This window comes from Ranitomeya variabilis, chromosome 3, assembly GCF_051348905.1.
Source record: "Ranitomeya variabilis isolate aRanVar5 chromosome 3, aRanVar5.hap1, whole genome shotgun sequence".
Classification (NCBI taxonomy): Eukaryota; Metazoa; Chordata; class Amphibia; order Anura; family Dendrobatidae; genus Ranitomeya; species Ranitomeya variabilis.
Genome location: NC_135234.1, coordinates 101,201,595 through 101,221,738, shown reverse-complemented (window position 1 = coordinate 101,221,738; position 20,144 = coordinate 101,201,595). Strand labels below are relative to the sequence as shown.

The following is a 20,144-nucleotide window of genomic DNA, read 5'->3' as shown; positions in this document are numbered from 1 at the left end:
GCCGAGGGGCGCACAGTCAGTGGTGGTAGATATGATGGATAATGGTGGTGGTGCGGTGCAGTAAATAACGAAGACACCAGGTTGCAGTCTCTTTACCTCTTTACTGAAGATCTCTGGGTCCTCAGTCCAGAATACGGTTCACGTTCAAGTCCGGCCGGTCCGATGGCACCTCCAGAGTTCTCTTAACAGGTGGAAATCTGTGCCTTCCTTCTTGCGCTATGTGTTGCGGTCCTTCCCTGCTGTGCTTACGGAAAGTCCCCACAACTGTTGTGTCTGTTTCTTAAGTTCCCTCACAACTCGATTAGATGATGTTCTGCTAATCCTCCGTCCCTCCCTGATGTTACGGTTAGGACGGCACCCGTTTGACGGGTAGGCTCGGAGCTCTTCCGGGACCCTAGAGTCGCCCCTCTCCACAAGTTGCCCCCCAAGACTGCATAGGTGATTTAAGTGAGACAGCCCGCCTAAGACTGACTGTCCTGCCGTAGGTTCGAAGTATTGCCTGAAGCTGTATATAGAAATACTTCCTTCGGCGTTCCGGCCACCGGTTGTTTGCGCCTCAGTAGGATGTTGCCTCGGTCTTTCAGCACGACCCCTACTGGTATTCTCCTTGTTGCTTTGATCTCATTTCTCACTCAGCACAATCTATCTCGCTTCTAGTCCTTCCTTGGGCACCGCCGCTATACTGAGCAGGCACGGTCCCGTTACGTTCTCTCAGTTTGCCAAGCCTCTGTCAGGATCCCACCCCCGACAGAGACCCTACCGAATCTTCCCCTGCAACACCCTCTGCCACAAGGTGTTGCCTGGCTCCAACCCAGTCAGCTTTCTCTCTAACTTCCTGCCTGACCCCCAGTTTTACCAGTGTGTGGAGAGTGGCCTAGTAAATAGAACCCTTAGCTCCCCCTGGAGGCCCGGCGGTGAAATGTATTGGTGTCTGTGATACCTGATCAGATGAACTCCTTCAGTGCCATCAGACGTACCATAGCTCCCCTTAGTGGCGGAGCCACAGTACTGCAACGACCAGGACTCTGGGGCGCTGCAGTTCCATATCATTAGTTTCTAACCAATGGCTTGTGGACCATATGTGGCTCATGAGCCCTCTTCTGAGTGGCTTGCCATGGCAGCCCTAAGTTATGGCCATATGAATTGGTTGTGGAGTGCCTGCTAGTACTCGGAACTGGGCTGGTTCTTAAAGGGTTGTGTCACAGTTGCAGTGACCCGGTCTGTGGCCCTTGGCGTCCGATAAAATGGGTTTAATGGAAATGAGAATTAAGTCTAATGTAGTAGTGTTCGTGATGCCACCTGTGGTACTTGGCCAGGGATGGCCATGCTGCTTAAAGGGGTCCACTGGGGATGATGGTATTGCAGCAGAGGTGGTATAGCTCCCCACAGGTAGAGCTTAGTCCCCAGGGCTCCCGGTGCAGTTGGTAAGGATGATAGATGGTGAAGTGTAGGAAAGAATTGGAGGACACAGGGTTGCAGTCTCTTTACCTTTTACTGATGACGTTTAGGTACACAGATTACAGGCAGTCTATGGAATCCGGGCAGCCTGGAAGCAATTTGGAATCCCCCAAGCCAGGTAGGGTTGGAAGCCTTCCTTTCTGCACTGTATTCTCAGTCCCTTGCTGCCTGAGGCTTCACACAAGGTCCTCTCTCATTCTGTCCTTTTGGATGGACACTACCCACATGGCCGGCAACTCGAGCGTTTTTACTGGTGTCCCTTCTCGTGGTGACTCCGGGCTCTAATCTGCTGCTGTGCCTTTGGGTGTAATTGTGGCCAGGAGACTTGGAATCTCCTGCCTGCCGTTTTCTACAGTTCCCCCCCACAACCTCAGACTTTCGGCCTCCAGTTTCTTGCACTTGAACCTGGAGGGAGTCCACTCGCAGCTCCACTCCAGTTTCTCTCTCCTCCTGTGCTCCTTCTCCCCTCACTGTCTCCTACAATCTCTACTAACTCCTCCAGCCAGAACATATATAGTGAAGCTACCCTGAAACCGGGTCTAGAGCTCCCCCTTCTGGCTTGGAGTCAGAAAGGGTTGTATGTAAGTTTTACCTGCTAAGGGGATCCTTCTCGCTTCCAGGCATGGCATCACCCTCCACTTGAGGAAGGCAATACCACTGTGACAACTGGACTCCTGTGGTGTGACACTGGCAATTAGGCATTCACACTGATAATACTACATACTGTGTAAATTCATTTCACAGAACACTACAAATTTAATAGTATGATGCCAGTTTCAAATATCAATTTGCAAATTAAATGTGGAGAAACACAAAATCGTGAAATTTTAATTTATTAACATTTTCGTACCTAAATCTGTCTCTCGACTAGGGACAGACATACCATTGGTGCAACCAGTGCAGCCGCAGAGGGGCCATGAGGTAAGAAGGTAGGAGAACCTACTACCACTTCAAATGCTGGTGGAACTGTGAATTTAGATAAGTTAATGGCTGGTGTTGTGAACTCTATTTTTAGGCTCCCTCTAGTGGTCACAAGCGGTACTGTGTAGTGTTGTCTTTCTGCAGGTTGGCTGCATCAGCTGGTTCGTTATCCTTGGTTGGTTTCCTATTTAACTCACCTGGATACTCAGTTCCTTGCCTGCTATCAATGTATTCAGTGCTCTTCAGATTCCTTGTGATTACCTTGCTCCCAGCCTCTCCAAGACAAGCTAAGTTTTTGTCCGTTCATTTTTAATTAGAGGAAAGCACATACACAGGGGTGAAAACAGATTCAGCAAATGAGGCCCACTAATACTAGATAGCAGAAAATAGTAAAGGGGTCTGTGCGGTCAGTAAAAACCCTTACAAAATATCCACACTGAGATTTCAAGAACCCCCGCACCAACTAACGGTGTGGGGGGAGAAACTCAGTCCCCTAGAGCAACCAGCAAGCGAGGAGATCACATCTTAGCAAGCTGGACAAGAAACATGATGAATGCTGATAATCAAAAAATGAACGGACAAAAACTTAGCTTGTCTTGGAGAGGCTGGGAGCAAGGTAATCACAAGGAATCTGAAGAGCACTGAATACATTGATAGCAGGCAAGGAACTGAGTATCCAGGTGAGTTAAATAGGAAACCAACCAAGGATAACGAACCAGCTGATGCAGCCAACCTGCAGAAAGACAACACTACACAGTACCGCTTGTGACCACTAGAGGGAGCCTAAAAATAGAGTTCACAACAGGCTGGTAAGGGTCCATGTATGGTTCTTGCACAAGGGCCCTCTTCCGTCTGTGCCCACTCCTGACATGATGGTAACTTAGCCTCACGCAGCCAGACATGAGAGTAAGGTGCCCTATTCTGTGTGTGTCATGCCCTGCTCCCTACCATCATCCATATTATGTGACTGTGGCTTTCAAATCACACATAATAATTATGGAGAGGATCAGATCATTGTTACATCTCTGATTATACTTTAGATCAATTCTCAACCTTTGCATATAACTGTTGTAATATTAGCTTTGCACTTACCGTACTGTTTATGTGCAATTATGCTGTTTCAGACATTGGCCTGATTGTAAGCTCATTGCACTTCCAGTCTGTTACTACAATATAGATTCAAAACATCTTAATATATACTTACCTTGTAATGTCTTCATATCCTGTTCTGTCCAGATGTGTCCGGATCCCAGAATTCCAAGCGGTGGAAGTTTACCGACCTCCATATTGGGACACCCAAGTGATGGGTGTCTCAATATGGAAACTGCTGGTCGTACCAGCCTCTTGCGCGGTACCACCAGTGGAACACCGTCGCACCACACACACACACACACACACACACACACTGTATACGCCATATGCCACACACACACACAAACATACACTGTATACGCCGTACGCACCACACAAGCACACACACACTATATACGCCGTACCCAGTCTCTTGCACTGTGAAAGAGAGAGTGGATAGGTGGGGGAGAGAGATTCTCAATGCTGCAAAGCCTGCCCCATCGTGACATTACCGCCCTCTCGATGCAATAGCATCGGGCCTCCATCTAGTTCATTCTATAATGGCCAAACAAGACACATCCTTCTTACCTCTCCATTGGATCGCTATTTGCATTTGGTCCTACTGCTGCTATTGAACTTGTGTAGACTATGTAGGGCACATCCATGGCTAGACACGCATTTATAATATTTTCTGTCCCTGTGTGCATATTAAAAACCATTACATGCATTACATTTCCATAATCAGACACTTTAAAAAGGTCATAGAAACTTGAGTAAATCATTTATATGCAATTTCTCTGCAGACAAAGACATTTTAAAAAAAATTTGAATTCCTAAAAGCAAACTCAATTTCAAACAGGAAATCATCATGAGGCATAGCACAGATAATAGGAGAATTGCACTGGACATCAATCATTTTCAGTAGCTGTTCTTCAGCTAATGAACGCCAAAGGGGTTAATCAGGAGAGGTGATGTGGCAATCACCTCATCCATTGTGACTGTTGTGAGTGGTGCTGTCTCAGACAGCACCAATCACAGCTTGTCACATGGATTTTTTTTGTAATTTTATTGTGACATTTCTGTGATTGGCAGGTCAGAAATTGATCAGCCAGTTGCAGCTTTTGATGATGGGGTGGGAGGCAAAACAGCCCCATGGGATGATGTGCAGGGATGGCCTGCATTGTGCGGTGATAAGTAATACCGGTGATGTATATATACTTTGCGGGCTCCCGCAGAGCTGTATATATACGATACATGTCGGGAAAGAGTATCACATACAGTGTAGAACAGAATAAGTGCAACACAAAGGGATAAGGAGAAGGTGAGCCCAACACTAGGGAAGCAGGGCATGAAGTCCCCTATACAGATCTTATGTCACCCTGTCTGCCCTATCGTCTCTATATAGGTTCCGCACCTATCGCTGAGCAGGATACCTAATCTCTGCCTGATCCTGCACCAGGCGCTAGTCAATCCCCACTACCACTATAGACAGATATGATAATTGAAACAAGGGAGACACTTAGCTTGAGTTGACTCACAGAGAAACACTGACGCCCTCCAAACTTCAAAGAGGGCTCTAGCAGACTGCTACAGCTCTAAGCCTCAACAGGGAGGTGCAAATAGAAAATATCACCCGCAACTCTTAACAGGAAGTTGGGAGTTATAAACACACAGGTCCAGGTGTGGCCATTAGCTAGGGGAGTTGGTCACTAGTCTGCAAAGCAAATTGCTGAGACCTTCTGCAGTCAGATGCAGTGCAATGGTCTGCAGCCTCTGACACATCCATGACAAAGGGTTAAACGATATAGTCATACCACACAAATTAGATCATAAACAATATTTCCCATATGTATACTTTATTTTACCATCATCTTTCAAAAGTACATTTATTTTATTATGATAATAGAATGGTTAAAATTCTGAAGAAATGTATTATTTTTTCAAGGAAATTTACAAATGCTATTTTTTGAAAGACCACCACATTATGGGTGTAAGGTCCAAACATTCCTACATGAACAGTTTCTTGGAAAGTGGATTGGTCGTCATGGGCCAGTTGAATGGCCACCAAGGTCTCCCGATCTGACCCCCTTAGACTTTTATCTTTGGGGTCATCTGAAGCCAATTGTCTATGCTGTGAAGATACGAGATGTGCACCATCTGAAACAACAGATACTGGAAGCCTGTGCTAGCATTTCTTCTGCAGTGTTGCTATCAGTGTGTCAAGAGTGGGAGAAGAGGGTTGCATTGACAATCCAACACAATGGCCCGCACTTTGAACACATTTTATTAATGGTCATAAACTTGTAATTAACCCCTTCCCAACTTTTGACGCCACGTAGGCGTCATGAAAGTCGGTGCCAATCCGACCTGTGACGCCTATGTGGCGTCATGGAATGATCGCGTCCCTGCAGATCGGGTGAAAGAGTTAACTCGAATTTCACCCGATCTGCAGGGAAAGGGGGAGTGGTACTTCAGCCCGGAGGGGTGGCTTCACCCCCCGTGGCTACGATCGCTCTGATTGGCTGTTGAAAGTGAAACAGCCAATCAGAGCGATTTGTAATATTTCACTATGAAAACTGGTGAAATATTACAATCCAGCCATGGCCGATGCTGCAATATCATCGGCCATGGCTGGAAACACTGGTCTGCACCCCCCCCCACCGCCACCGATCTCCTCCCCAGTCCTCCATCCTGTGCTCCGCTCCCCTCCATTGTCCTGTCCGCTCCCCCGTCCTCCTGTCCGCTCCCCCATGCTCCGATCCCACCCCCCGCTCCGATCACCCCCCCGTGCTCCGATCCCCTCATACTTACTGAGCTTCCCAGTGTCCGTCCGTCTTCTCCACGGGCGCGGCCATCTTCCAAAGATTCGTTCCAGCTACATTTTGATCACTGTGATAAAACCTATCACAGTGATCAAAATAAAAAAAATAGTAAATGACCCCCCCTTTATCACCCCCATACGTAGGGACAATAATAAAATAAAGAAAATATTTTTTTTTTCCACTAGGGTTAGAACTAGGGTTAGAACTAGGGGTAGGGTTAGGGATAGGGTTAGGGTTAGGGGTAGGGTTAGGGTTAGGGTTAGAGGTAGGGTTAGGGGTAGGGGTAGGGTTAGAACTAGGGTTAGCGTTAGAATTAGGCTATGTGCACATGGTGCAAATTTGGCTGTGGATCCGCAGCGGATTGGCCGCTGTGGATTCGTAGCAGTGTTCCATCAGGTTTACAGTACCATCCGCTGTGCCCATGTTGCGGAAAATACCGTCGGAAATGCTGCGTTGTATTTTCCACAGCATGTTAATTCTTTGTGCGGATTCCGCAGCGTTTTACACCTGTTCCTCAATAGGAATCCGCAAGTGAAATCCGCATAAAAAACACTGGAAATCCGCAAGTAAAACGCAGTGCCTTTTACCTGCGGATTTTTCAAAAATGGTGCGGAAAAATCTCACACGAATCTGCAACGTGGGCACATAGCCTTAGAGTTGGAATTAGAGTTAGGGTTGGAATTAGGGCTAGGGTTGGAAATAGGGTTAAGAATAGGCTTGTCGTTAGGGTTATGGTTAGGGGTGTGTTGGGGTTAAAGTTGTGGTTAGGGTTGGCGTTAGGGTTAGGGTTGGGATTAGGGTTAGGATTAGGGTTAGGATTAGGGTTAGGATTAGGGTTAGGGTTGGGATTAGGGTTAGGGTTGTGGTTAGGAGTGTGTTGGGGTTAGGGTTGTGATTAGGGTTATGGCTAGAGTTGGGATTAGGGTATGGGGTGTGTTGGGGTTAGTGTTGGAGTTAGAATTGAGGGGTTTCCACTGTTTAGGCACATCAGGGGTCTCCAAACGCAACATGGCGCCACCATTGATTCCAGCCAATCTTGCGTTCAAAATGTCAAATGGTGCTCCCTCCCTTCTGAGCCCTGACGTGCGCCCAAACAGTGGTTTACCCCCACATATGGGGTACCAGCATACTCAGGACAAACTGGGCAACAACAATTGGGGTCCAATTTCTCCTGTTACCCTTGCGAAAATAAAAAATTGCTTGCTAATACATAATTTTTGAGGAAAGAAAAATGATTTTTTATTTTCATGGCTCTGCGTTATAAACTTCTGTGAAGCACCTGGGGGTTTAAAGTGCTCACTATGCATCTAGATAAGTTCCTTGGGGGGTCTAGTTTCCAAAATGGGGTCACTTGTAGGGGAGCTCCAATGTTTAGGCACACAGGGGCTCTCCAAACGCGACATGGTGTCCGCTAACGATTGGAGCTAATTTTCCATTCAAAAAGTCAAATGGCGCGCCTTCCCTTCCGAGCCTTGGCGTTCACCCAAACAGTGGTTTACCCCCACATATGAGGTATCTGCGTACTCAGGAGAAATTGCCCAACAAATTTTAGGATCCATTTTATCCTGTTGCCCATGTGAAAATGCAAAAAATGAGGCTAAAAGAAATTTTGTGTGAAAAAAAAGCACTTTTTCATTTTTACAGATCAATTTGTGAAGCACCTGAGGGTTTAAAGTGCTCACTATGCATCTAGATAAGTTCCTTGGGGGGTCTAGTTTCCAAAATGGGGTCACTTGTGGGGGAGCTCCAATGTTTATGCACACAGGGGCTCTCCAAACGCGACATGGTGTCCGCTAAAGATTGGAGCCAATTTTTCATTCAAAAAGTCAAATGGCGCTCCTTTGCTTCTGAGCCGTGCCGTGCGCCCAAACAGTGGTTTACCCCCACATATGAGGTATCAGCGTACTCAGAACAAATTGGACAATAAATTTTGTGGTCCAGTTTCTCCTTTTACTCTTGGGAAAATAAAAAAATTGTTGCTAAAAGATCATTTTTGTGACTAAAAAGTTAAATGTTCATTTTTTCCTTCCATGTTGCTTCTGCTGCTGTGAAACACCTGAAGGGTTAATAAACTTCTTGAATGTGGTTTTGAGCACCTTGAGGGATGCAGTTTTTAGAAAGGTGTCACTTTTGCGTATTTTCAGCCATATAGAACCCTCAAACTGACTTCAAATTTGAGGTGGTCCCTAAAAAAAAGGTTTTGTTGTAAAAATGAGAAATCACTGGTCAAATTTTAACCCTTGTAACTTCCTAGCAAAAAAAATGTTGTTTCCAAAATTGTGCTGATGTAAAGTAGACATGTGGGAAATGTTATTTATTAACTATTTTGTGTCACATAACTCTCTGGTTTAACAGAATAAAAATTCAAAATGTGAAAATTGCGAAATTTTCAAAATTTTCGCCAAATTTCCGTTCTTTTCACAAATAAACTCAGAAATTATCGACCTAAGTTTACCTCTAACATGAAGCCCAATATGTCACAAAAAAAACAATCTCAGAACCGCTAGGATCCGTTGAAGCGTTCCTGAGTTATTACCTCATAAACGGACACTGGTCAGAATTGCAAAAAACAGCCAGGTCATTAAGGTCAAAATAGGCTGGGTCATGAAGGGGTTAACTCATGAAAGAATAAAGCTACGTTAAAACCAAGCACACCATTGTTTTTCTTGTGAAATTCTCAATAACTTGTGTCACATGACCCTCTTCTCATTGGAAAAAATAAAGTTGGATCCAAAATGGCCGACTTCAAAATGGCTGCCATGCTCACAACCCATCTTGAAAAGTTTTTCCCCTCCCATATACTAATGTGCCACAAACAGGAAGTTGATATCACCAACCATTCCCATTTTATTTAGGTGTATCCAAATTAATGGCCCACCCTGTACATTGTGCCCAGCTTGTGCTTCTGGTGCCCAGCTTGTGTTTCTGGAGCCACAGACACCATAAATTGTTAATCGGGCTCTCCCCACTACAGTAATGCCAAACATGTGGCTGCAGTTTAGTCAGATTGTAAGGCTCAGAAGGAGGGCGGCTTTTGGATTTTTGAGCACAGATTTCACTGGATTTTGTTTGGGCAGGTAGGAGCCATGTTTCACTTGCAGAATCTTTGTTCTGCCGGAAATGTAGAAAATCGCTATATTTCCAATGACATATGACGGAAGTGAGTGGCCACTTGTTTTGCACGGCATAGGTTGGGGGTTTTATTAGTAAAATTTTAGGGCACATAACATTTTTTGTTCTCTTTCAGTATATGGCTAAGATTACATTATGGGTTTTTGTTTAAATCCCACAAAAATGCAATTCAGATGATATGCCAGATGGAACCACTCAATATAATGAGGAAGATGGAGACATTTTGGACTCCGTTTGGTGCCCGTTTTGGTGGCATCCATCTGTTTAGTCATGCACAGACCACAGTTGTGTGCTAAAAAGACTCCTAAAATGATGAGAAACCACAGAAAAAGACTAGATGAAGTTCAAAGTAACTCCATCTGCCTAAAAAATTATTGATTTTTCAGAGTAAGTCAAATCTCTTTTTTAACCCATTTTGCTTGAAGAAAGCAAGCTGCCTAATAGTTTTGCACATCTTGGTATGTTGTATCCTTAGGCTGCACCCTCCCCCATTACACAAATGCACATTACCTGATATGTTTCATCTAGAACAGTGATGGCTAACCTATGACACGCGTGTCAGTGCTGACACGCGTAGTCATTTTCAGTGACACGCGGCCGCCGGCCGCGGCCCCATAGAAATTGCATCCTTAAATTGCATGGCAAGCCGTTCCGATTTTTTATCAGATCGGATGCCATGCAGGAGGCCTGTAGGCCCATACAACAGAGCTCCGGCGCAGAGCGTCTAGGCCTGGGACTTCCGGTAGACCCGGCGCAGCTCCCGGAAGTCCCAGGCCTAGACGCTCTGCGCTGGAGCTCTGTTGTTTGGGCGGCATTGCGCTGCTCCCTGCTGTGCCGGCCGGAAGTTCGGGCCTACCGGAAGTCCCAGGCCTAGACGCTCTGCGCAATGCTGCTTGGGACGCACTTCTGAGGCCTGAGGTGATCGCTGTCTGGAGGCCCTGTGATTGCTGTCTGCAGGCCCTGTGACTACTACAGCAACCATCATCCAGTGAACTGTGGGGTGTCATTGGCCATTACTGAGATAAGTGAGGGGGAGGCTGGAAGAGGCCTGTGCTATGAGTGCCGTTTCCCGCCATTAGGAACGCCATCTTGCAGCATAGTACAGACTCCATTTCACCACCATTACTGTTGTGCATTCTTATTAACCCCTATTTCTGCTTATTAACTCTGCCCTTTCCTAAAAGACAGTTACATGTGCCATCATATGGTCAGTTTGGTTAGTTAACCCCTAATTGCCTGCAGGGCTAACTATAAATCTTCTCTCACTGCCCCTCTTCAATTGAACATTTAGCTAATGAAATTCAGCAACAAAAAAGTCACTAAATAATTCAGTGATGGCGAACCTGTGGCAGTCCAGCTGTTGCAAAACTACAATTCCCATCATGCCTGGCCATTCAAAGCAAAAGCTTTGGCTGTGAAGACATGATGGGAATTGTAGTTTTGCAACAGCTGGAGTGCCACAGGTTCGCCATCACTGGAAGAATTCCCCCTCCCCCTCACTTTTCTTAGTTCACGGCACCTTACACAAGTTAAATAATACCAAGACCAACAAAAGAAACCAACTGACAGATGAACAAAGAAGTCACTAAGCAGGTAAGTTAATTATAATTATACATATTTGTTATTTAAACTATACATGTCGCAAAATTATGGGTTTTTTATCAAGGTGACACACCACCCAAGTTATGTTCGGTTTTTTGGCGAATTTTGACACACCAAGCTCAAAATGTTGCCCATCACTGATCTAGAATCATGGAATGTTAGAGTTGGAAGGAACATCCAGGGTTATCTCATATAACCCCCTGCTCACTGACAGGACACCATGATATAGGCAATGTTTAGGACTATAGACATAGTGTTTGGCAAGGGAAACTAAATGAAGATAATGAAATGCACATTATGCTTACTTCCAGCAGTGCCATTAGCTAAAAACTGGCAGCAACCAATGAGACCCAGCTACACCCATCTACTACTCAGAGAAGTCTAGTCAAAAATGGTTTTCTTTGCAGAAGAATTGAGGCCAAAAACCACCGTACTTGCAACATGGAAACTAGGCCAAACAACATAATTATGCGCGAAAACATAGAAACTGGGGCACAACAAAATGGCAGTGGGTGCTTTGGACAGATAAGTCAAAATTTTAAATATTTGGCTGTAGCAGAAAGCAGTTTGTTTGATGAAGGGCTGGAAAACGGTACAATAATGAGTATCTATAGGCAACAGTGATGCATGATGGAGGGTTCTTGAAAGTTGGGGCTGCATTTCATCAAACGGAGTTGGGGATTTGGTCAAGATTAATGGTGTCTAGTGTTGAGCATTCCAATACTGCAAATATCGGGTATCGGCCGATATTCGCTGTATCAGAATTCCGATACCGAGTTCCGATATTTTTGTGATATCGGAAATCGGAATCGGAAGTTCCCAGTGTATGGTTCCCAGGGTCTGGAGGAGAGGAGACTCTCCTTCAGGCCCTGGGATCCATATTCATGTAAAAAATAAAGAATAAAAATAAAAAATATGGATATACTCACCCCTCCGGCGTACCCTGGACCTTAGCGGTGTAACCGGCAGCCTCCATTCCTAAGAATGCAGTGAGTGTACAGGACCTGCGATGACGGATGCTGCCGGTTACACCGCTAAGGTCCAGGGTCCGCCGGAGGAGGGTCCGCCGGAGGGGTGAGTATATCCATATTTTTTATTTTTATTCTTTATTTTTTACATGAATATGGATCCCAGGGCCTGAAGGAGAGTTTCCTCTCCTTCAGACCCTGGGAACCATCCAGGATACCTTCCGATATTTGTGTCTCATTGACTTCTATTGGTATCGGGTATCGGTATCGGTGATATCCGATATTTTTGGGATATCGGCCGATCCAATCCGATACCGATACTTTCAAATACCGGACGGTATCGCTCAACACTAATGGTGTCCTCAATGCTGAGAAATAAAGACATATGGCTCCAAATTTATTCTGCAGCAGGACAACTACCCCAAACATACAACCAATGTCCTTTAAAACTATCTCCAGTGTGAAAAAGAACAAAGAGTTCTGGAAGTGATGATATGGCCCCCACAGATTTTTGATCTCATCATCATCAAGTCTGTCTAAGATTACACGAAGAGACAGAAGGATTTTCACATGCTTAACCCCTTAGTGAAAGCCAATTTGGTACTTAAAGGGTGAATCAAACACCCGAAAACCCCGCCCATATGACCCAAAACTTGTCCCGCCAAATTCAGGTGACAGGTTCTCTTTAATGACCGAGCCAATTTTTACAATTCTGACCACTGTCACTTTATGAGGTTATAACTCTGGAACGCTTTAACAGATTCTGAGACTGCTTTTCATGACATATTGTACTTCATGTTAGTGGTAACATTTATTCGATATTACTTGCGATCATATCTGAAAAAAAACGGAAATATGGCGAACATTTTAAAAATTTAGCAATTTTCAAACTTTGTATTTTTATGCCCTTAAATCAGAGAGATATGTCACAAAAAATAGTTAATAAATAACATTTCCCACATGTCTACTTTACATCAGCACAATTTTGGAACCAAAATTATTTTTTGTTAGGGAGTTATAAGGATTAAAAGTTGACCAGCAATATCTCATTTTTACAACACCATTTTTTTTTAGGGACCACATCACATTTGAAGTCATTTTGAGGGGTCTATATGATAGAAAATAACAAAGTGTGACACCATTCTAAAAACTGCACCCCTCAAGGTGCTCAAAACCACATTCAAGAAGTTTATTAACCCTTTATGTGCTTCACAGGAACTGAAACAATGTGGAAGGAAAAAAATGAACATTTAACTTTTTTTGCAAACATTTTACTTCAGAACCATTTTTTTTTATTTTCACAAGTGTAAAAACAGAAATTTAACCATACATTTTGTTGTGCAATTTCACCTGAATACGCCGATACCCCACATGTGGGGGTAAACCACTGTTTGGGCGCACCGCAGAGCTTGGAAGAGAAAGAGTGCCTTTTGACTTTTTCAATGCAGAATTGGCTGGAATTGAGATCGGATGCCATGTCACGTTTAGAGAGCCCCTGATGTGCCTAAACAGAGGAAACGCTCCACAAGTGACACCATTTTGGAAACTAGACCCCTTAAGGAACTTACCTAGATGTGTGGTGAGCAATTTGTGCCCCCAAGTGCTTCACAGAAGTTTATAACGTAGAGCCGTGAAAATAAAAAAATTGCATTTGTTTACACAAAAATGATTTTTCGCCCACAAATTCTTATTTTCACAAGGGTAACAGGAGAAATTAGACCACAAAAGTTGTTGTGCAATTTCTCCTGAGTACGTCGATACCCCATATGTGGGGGTAAACCACTGTTTGGGCGCACCGCAGAGCTTGGAAGAGAAGGAGTGCCGTTTTACTTTTTCAATGTAGAATTGGCTGGAATTGAGATCGAACACCATGTCGCGTTTGGAGAGCCCCTGATGTGCCTAAACAGTAGAAACCCCCCACAAGTGACACCATTTTGGAAACTAGACCCCTTAAGAAACTTAACTAGATGTATGGTGAGTAGTGTTGAGCATTCTGATACCGCAAGTATCGGGTATCAGCCGATACTTGCGGTATCGGAATTCCGATACCGAGATCCGATACTTTTGTGGTATCGGGAATCGGAAGTTCCCAGTGTATGGTTCCCAGGGTCTGAAGGAGAGGAAACTCTCCTTCAGGCCCTGGGATCCATATCCATGTAAAAAATAAAGAATTAAAATAAAAAATAAGGATATACTCACCCTCTGACGCGCCCTGGTAGTAACCGGCAGCCTGCTTTGCTTAAAATGAGCGCGTTCAGCACCAGCACCTTCCATGACATCACGGCTTCTGATTGGTCACGTGCCGCTCATGTGACCGCCACGCGACCAATCACAAGCCGTGACGTCATTCTCAGGTCCTAAATTCCTAATTCTAGGAATTTAGGACCTGAGAATGACGTCACGGCTTGTGATTGGTCGCGTGGCGGTCACATGAGCGGCACACGACCAATCAGAAGCCGTGACATCATGGAAGGCCCTAAACGTGCTCATTTTAAGCAAAGAAGGCTGCCGGTTAACAGCGGTGAGGTGCAGGGGCCTCCGGAGAGGTGAGTATATCAATATTTTTTATTTTAATTCTTTATTTTACACATTAATATGGATCCCAGGGCCTGAAGGAGAGTTTCCACTCCTTCAGACCCTGGGAACCATCAGGATACCTTCCGATACTTGGTGTCTCATTGACTTGTATTGGTATCGGGTATCGGTATCGGCAATATCCGATACTTTTCGGGTATCGGCCGATACTATCCAATACCGATACTTTCAAGTATCGGATGGTATCGCTCAACACTAATGGTGAGCACTTTAAACCCCCAGGTGCTTCACAGAAGTTTATAACGTAGAGCCGTGAAAATAAAAAATCACATTTTTTCTACAAAAATGATCTTTTTGCCACCAAATTTTTATTTTCACAAGAGTAACAGGAGAAATTAGACCACAAAAGTTGTTGTGCAATTTCTCCTGAGTACGTCGATACCCCATATGTGGGGGTATACCACTGTTTGGGCGCACTGCAGAGCTTGGAAGAGAAGGAGTGCCGTTTTACTTTTTCAATGTAGAATTGGCTGGAATTGAGATCGGACACCATGTTGCGTTTGGAGAGCCCCTGATGTGCCTAAACAGTAGAAGCCCCCACAAGTGACCCCATTTTGGAAACTAGACCCCTTAAGGAACTTATCTAGATGTGTGGTGAGCATTTTAAACCCCCAAGTGCTTCACAGAAATTTATAATGTAGAGCCGTGAAAATAAAAAATCCTTTTTTTTCCCCTCAAAAATGATTTTTTAGCCTGCAATTTTTTATTTTCTCAAGGGTAACAGGAGACATTGGACCCCAAAATCTATTGACCAGCTTGTCCTGAGTACGCCAATACCCCATATGTGGGGGCACTGTTTGGGCACCCATCGGGGCTCAGAAGGGAAGGAGCGCCGCTTGGAATGCAGACTTTGATGGGATGGTCTGCGGGCATCATGTTGCATTTGCAGAGCTCCTGATGTACCTAAACAGTAGAAACCACCCACAAGCGACCCCATTTTGGAAACTAGACCCTCCAAAGAGCTTATCTAGATGTGTGGTGAGCACTATGAACCCCCGACTGCTTCACAGAAGTTTATAATGTAGAGCCATGAAAATAAAAAAAATCATATTTTTTCCACAAAAATGATCTTTTCACCCCCAAATTTTTACTTTGACAAGGGTAACAGGAGAAATCGGACCCCAAAATTTATTGTGCAATTTATGCTGAGTAGGCTGATACCCCACATGTGGGGGTAAACCACTGTTTGGGTGCATGGCACAGCTCGGAAGGGAAGGAGCGCCGTTTTGGAATGCAGACTTTGATAGAATGGTCTGCGGGCGTTACGTTGCGTTTGCAGAGCCCCTGATGTACCTAAACAGTATTAACCCCCCACAAGTGACCCCATTTTGGAAACTAGACCCCCAAGGAACTTATCTAATGTGTGGTGAGAACTTTGAATGCCCAAGTGCTTCGCAGAAGTTTATAATGCAGAGTCGTGAAAATAAAAAATATTTTTTTTCCACAATAAAGATTTTTTAGCGCCCAAGTTTTTATTTTCACAAGGGTAACAAGAGAAATTGGACCCCAAAAGATGTTGCCAATTTGTCCTGAGTACACTGATACCCCATGTGTGGGAGGGACCACTGTTTGGGTGCACGGCAGAGCTCGGAAGGGCAGGAGCGCCGTTTTGGAATGTAGACTTTGATAGAATGGTCTGTGGGCATTAGGTTGCGTTTGCAGAGCCCCCGATGTACCTAAACAGTAGAAACCCCCCACAATTGACCCCATTTTGGAAACTAGACCCCCCAAGGAACTTATCTAGATGTGTTGTGAGAACTTTAAATGCCCAAGTGCTTCACAGAAGTTTATAGTGCAGAGTCGTGAAAAAAAAAGTAAAATTTCCACAAAAAAGATTTTTTAGCCCCCAAGTTTTTATTTTCACAAGGGTAACAGGAGAAATTGGACCCCAAAAGTTGTTGTCCAATTTATCCCGAGTACGTTGATGCCCCATATGTGGGGGTAAACCACTGTTTGGGCGCACGGCAGAGCTCAGAAGGGAGGGAGCACCATTTGACTTTTTGAGCGCAAAATTGGCTGTGACGTTTAGAGACCCCCTGATGTACCTAAACAGTGGAAACCCCCCAATTCTAACTCCAACTCTAACCCGAACACACCCCTAACCCTAATCCCAACCCGATCCATAATCCTAATCACAACCCTAACAATAATCACAACCCTAACCCCAAAACAACCCTAACCCTAATCAGAACCCTAAATCCAACACACCCCTAATCCTAATCTCAACCCTAACCTCAAACCTAACCGTAATCCCAATAAACCCCTAACCCTAATCCCAACCCTAACCTTAACCCTAATCCCAAACCTAACCCTAATCCCAAATGTAACCCTAATGCCAACCCTAATCCAAACCCTAACCTTAATCCCAACTCTAAACCTAACTTTAGCTGCAACCCTAGTCCTAACTTTAGCCCCAACCCTAGCCCTAACTTTAGTCCCAACCCTAACCCTAACTTTAGCCCCAACCCTAACCCTAACTTTAGCCTCAACCCTAACCCTAGCCCTAACTTTAACCCCAACCCTAACCCTAAATTTAGCCCCAACCCTAACTTTAGCCCCAACCCTAACCCTAAATTTAGCCCCAACCCTAACCCTAACTCAAACTTTAGCCCCAACCCTAACCCTAACCCTAAATTTAGCCCCAACTCCTCTAGCTGCCGGCCGGCAGGTCATGGTGGGCGCACTGTGCATGCGCCCACCATTTTCTTATCGGAGGAAGAAGCCGGCGGCCAGGAGAGGACACAGGAGGACCCAGGGACACCGATAAGTATAACAGGGTCCCCGAGTCCCCCTATTTCTCTGTCCTCTGATGTGCGATCACATCAGAGGACAGAGAATTTCACATCATATTTTTTTTTGCGGTCGCCAGTAAACAGTTAATTACCAGCGATCGCAAAACAGAGGTCGGTTTTTACCGACCCCGATCATGTTCTTTGGGGTCTCGGCTACCCCCGGCGGGGGGTCATTAGGGGGTTAAATCCACAAATCTGTGGTTAGTTCTCTAAGATGTTTGATACAACCTTCCTGCCGATATCTTTCAATAACTTTGTGTAAGTGAACCTGGAAGAATTCAGCCCAATAATTTGTAACCCTTTTATTAACAGTTCCTAAGGACATTTTAATTTAACAGTATCAAATGACCAACTTACCTCCAACATTTATAGCTTCTAGTTTCTTAAAAGGTGAGCTATCTAAAGAGTCCACAAGAGCAGCAGTGTGTATCACGACATCAACACCTTTAACAGCTGACAAAATCTGGTTGAAATCTGTGATATCTCCTTTAATAAAAGTAACCATGGTAGAAGCTACAAATTAGAAATGAAAGACAATGAAATAAGGGATCAAAAAGATTCAAAGGCAACAGTAATACAAAGGAATGACTGCTTTATTTTCAAATACGTAAGTTAAAATAGGGACATTTGATATAAGTCAATGAAATATAATAAATAGCGTTCGAAAGAATGATATTTCCCATATTATATTTAGACTGGACATTTTAAACATGTGCAAAATGTATCAGTGTTTCATGCTGTTTGATAAATTTGGTGCATCTTCAGACTTTTTAAGGTATCTACATATAGGGTGATCAATATAGGGTGATCTTCAGTACAACCAACTTACCAGATGGTTGTGCTATAGATCACCCTATTTTTGACTACCCTGAAAGCTACGTTCACCGCAGTATCAGCACCCACCGATGAAAGTCTTCTCAGAACTGAAAAACGAACGACGTTGTGAGCTCAATATATATTTTCTATTGGTTTTCATAATTCGCTTTAATAGTTTGAACCAAATTGTTGGCCAGTTTTAACACACATTGCTGTATTTCAGGCCGTGAATCCTTTCCCATTAAGCTGTAACCCGTTTGAAAAAGTGTCTAAAATATATAAGGCTGTGTTCATATGATCAGCTTTTGGTGAGTTTTTGATGTTGCAGAATTTTTGCAGGATTTCTGCACCTAATCATATAAGTTAGGTTACTTGCATTTTATTTTTACAAGTGTTTTTATCGTGTTTTCGACACTGCAGATTTTGTCTCTTCTTGGTATGTTATGCTTTAAATGAAGCTGCTTGGCTTTTGATACTTCCTGGGATTTAGCTGAACCAAAACATTATTGATATAGTCATCTGCGTCTCCACAGCGTAAACACACCAATAAATATGCGCATCTACATGCCGATTTTCCATAGCTAATGCAATTCTTTGAGGAAATTCCGCACATATAACTCAGAGTACTTGCAAGAAAAACTGACATTTTGCAGATTTCAAACCCGCACCGCAGGTCAGTTTCCGCAGCGTAAAAAAAAAAAAATCACAGTGGGCAGGAGATTTCTTTACATCCCATCATATTTGCTAGAACTGTGTGAAGCTGCAGTGAAAATAGTTAGTGTCAAAAACTCACCAAAAACTCATGGTGGGAACATAATCTAATAGATTTGATGTAAGACAGGTTTTACTTGGTGCACATTAAAGGGGTTGTCCGGTCAAAACAGATAAGTCTGCAGTCACTCTGTGTAACTGCAGACTTATGAATCCCCCCAGTGGACTCACTGTGTGCTGCGGGGATTTGCCGATTTCAGACTGGAGGGTATGTATGAGTCAGGCCAGGGTCACACTAGCATAGAATACAGACAAGTGCTATATGAGAAAACATTGCCTAGCATCAGTGTTAATCTATGGGGCGGCTCACATCACTCTATTGTTTCTCCGGTGTATTCTACGTGCGAGACTCGCCAATGCAAGACTATTGGTGCGAGTAGAAAAAAAAAAAAATAATAATCACACAGCACTCAGACCATGCGAGTGCTGTCCGATTTTTACGCACCGTTGTCCATTGAAAAGCCAGCAATTCATGTACCGCATACAGTAAAATCATACTGACAGGTTAGAAAAGTTAGAATGGATATATACACATAGAATACATAGATATATAGATGTCAGTGACACACACACATAGATAGATAGATAGATAGATAGATAGATAGATAGATAGATAGATAGATAGATAGATAGATAGAGTAGAAGAAAAGCCAGTAATTCATCCGCCGTGTTCTGTTAAATCACTGCAGGGGCCGACAGGATGGAAGAGATGGATTACATACAGTAAATACAAATAGAATAGGTAGATATATAGATGTTAGTGACAAATACAATTAGTACAGTGTGTGTGCGCAAATTACTGGACATGTATTTAATTAAGAGAATGCCAACAGTGTATAAAGCAGTAATCAAAGCAAAAGGTGGCTACTTTGAAGAATCTAGAATATAAGACATAATTTCAGTTGCTTCACACTTTTTTGTTAAGTATATAATTCCACATGTGTTAATTCAGTTTTGATGCCTTCAGTGTGAATGTACAATTTTCATAGTCATGAAAATACAGGAAAATCTTTGAATGACAAGGTGTGTCCAAACATTTGGTCTGTACTGTATATGTATATATATATATATATATATATATATATATATCTTTGTTGCCTTAAAAGGAGGGGGGCCAAGACACATTTCCTGCACAGGGGCCTCAAGCTGTCTGTGTCCGCCCCTGATTCTGTTGTAACTTTGGCCAGATCTGTGCC

The 20,144-nt window shown here is 43.8% G+C and overlaps 1 protein-coding gene across 2 annotated transcripts in view; it reads right to left on the bottom strand.

Annotated features, from left to right (window-relative positions):
* The window catches only part of LOC143815329 (3 beta-hydroxysteroid dehydrogenase type 7-like), a 116,440-nt gene that overhangs the window by 50,005 nt on the left and 46,291 nt on the right, over positions 1-20,144 (bottom strand). For both annotated transcript variants that reach the window (XM_077294431.1, XM_077294432.1), the window contains 2 exons: positions 17,719-17,874; positions 4,039-4,147 (listed from right to left, as the gene is read on the bottom strand). In XM_077294431.1, the coding sequence (XP_077150546.1) occupies positions 4,039-4,147; positions 17,719-17,874 (265 nt within the window). The remainder of the gene's footprint in view (positions 1-4,038; positions 4,148-17,718; positions 17,875-20,144) is intronic.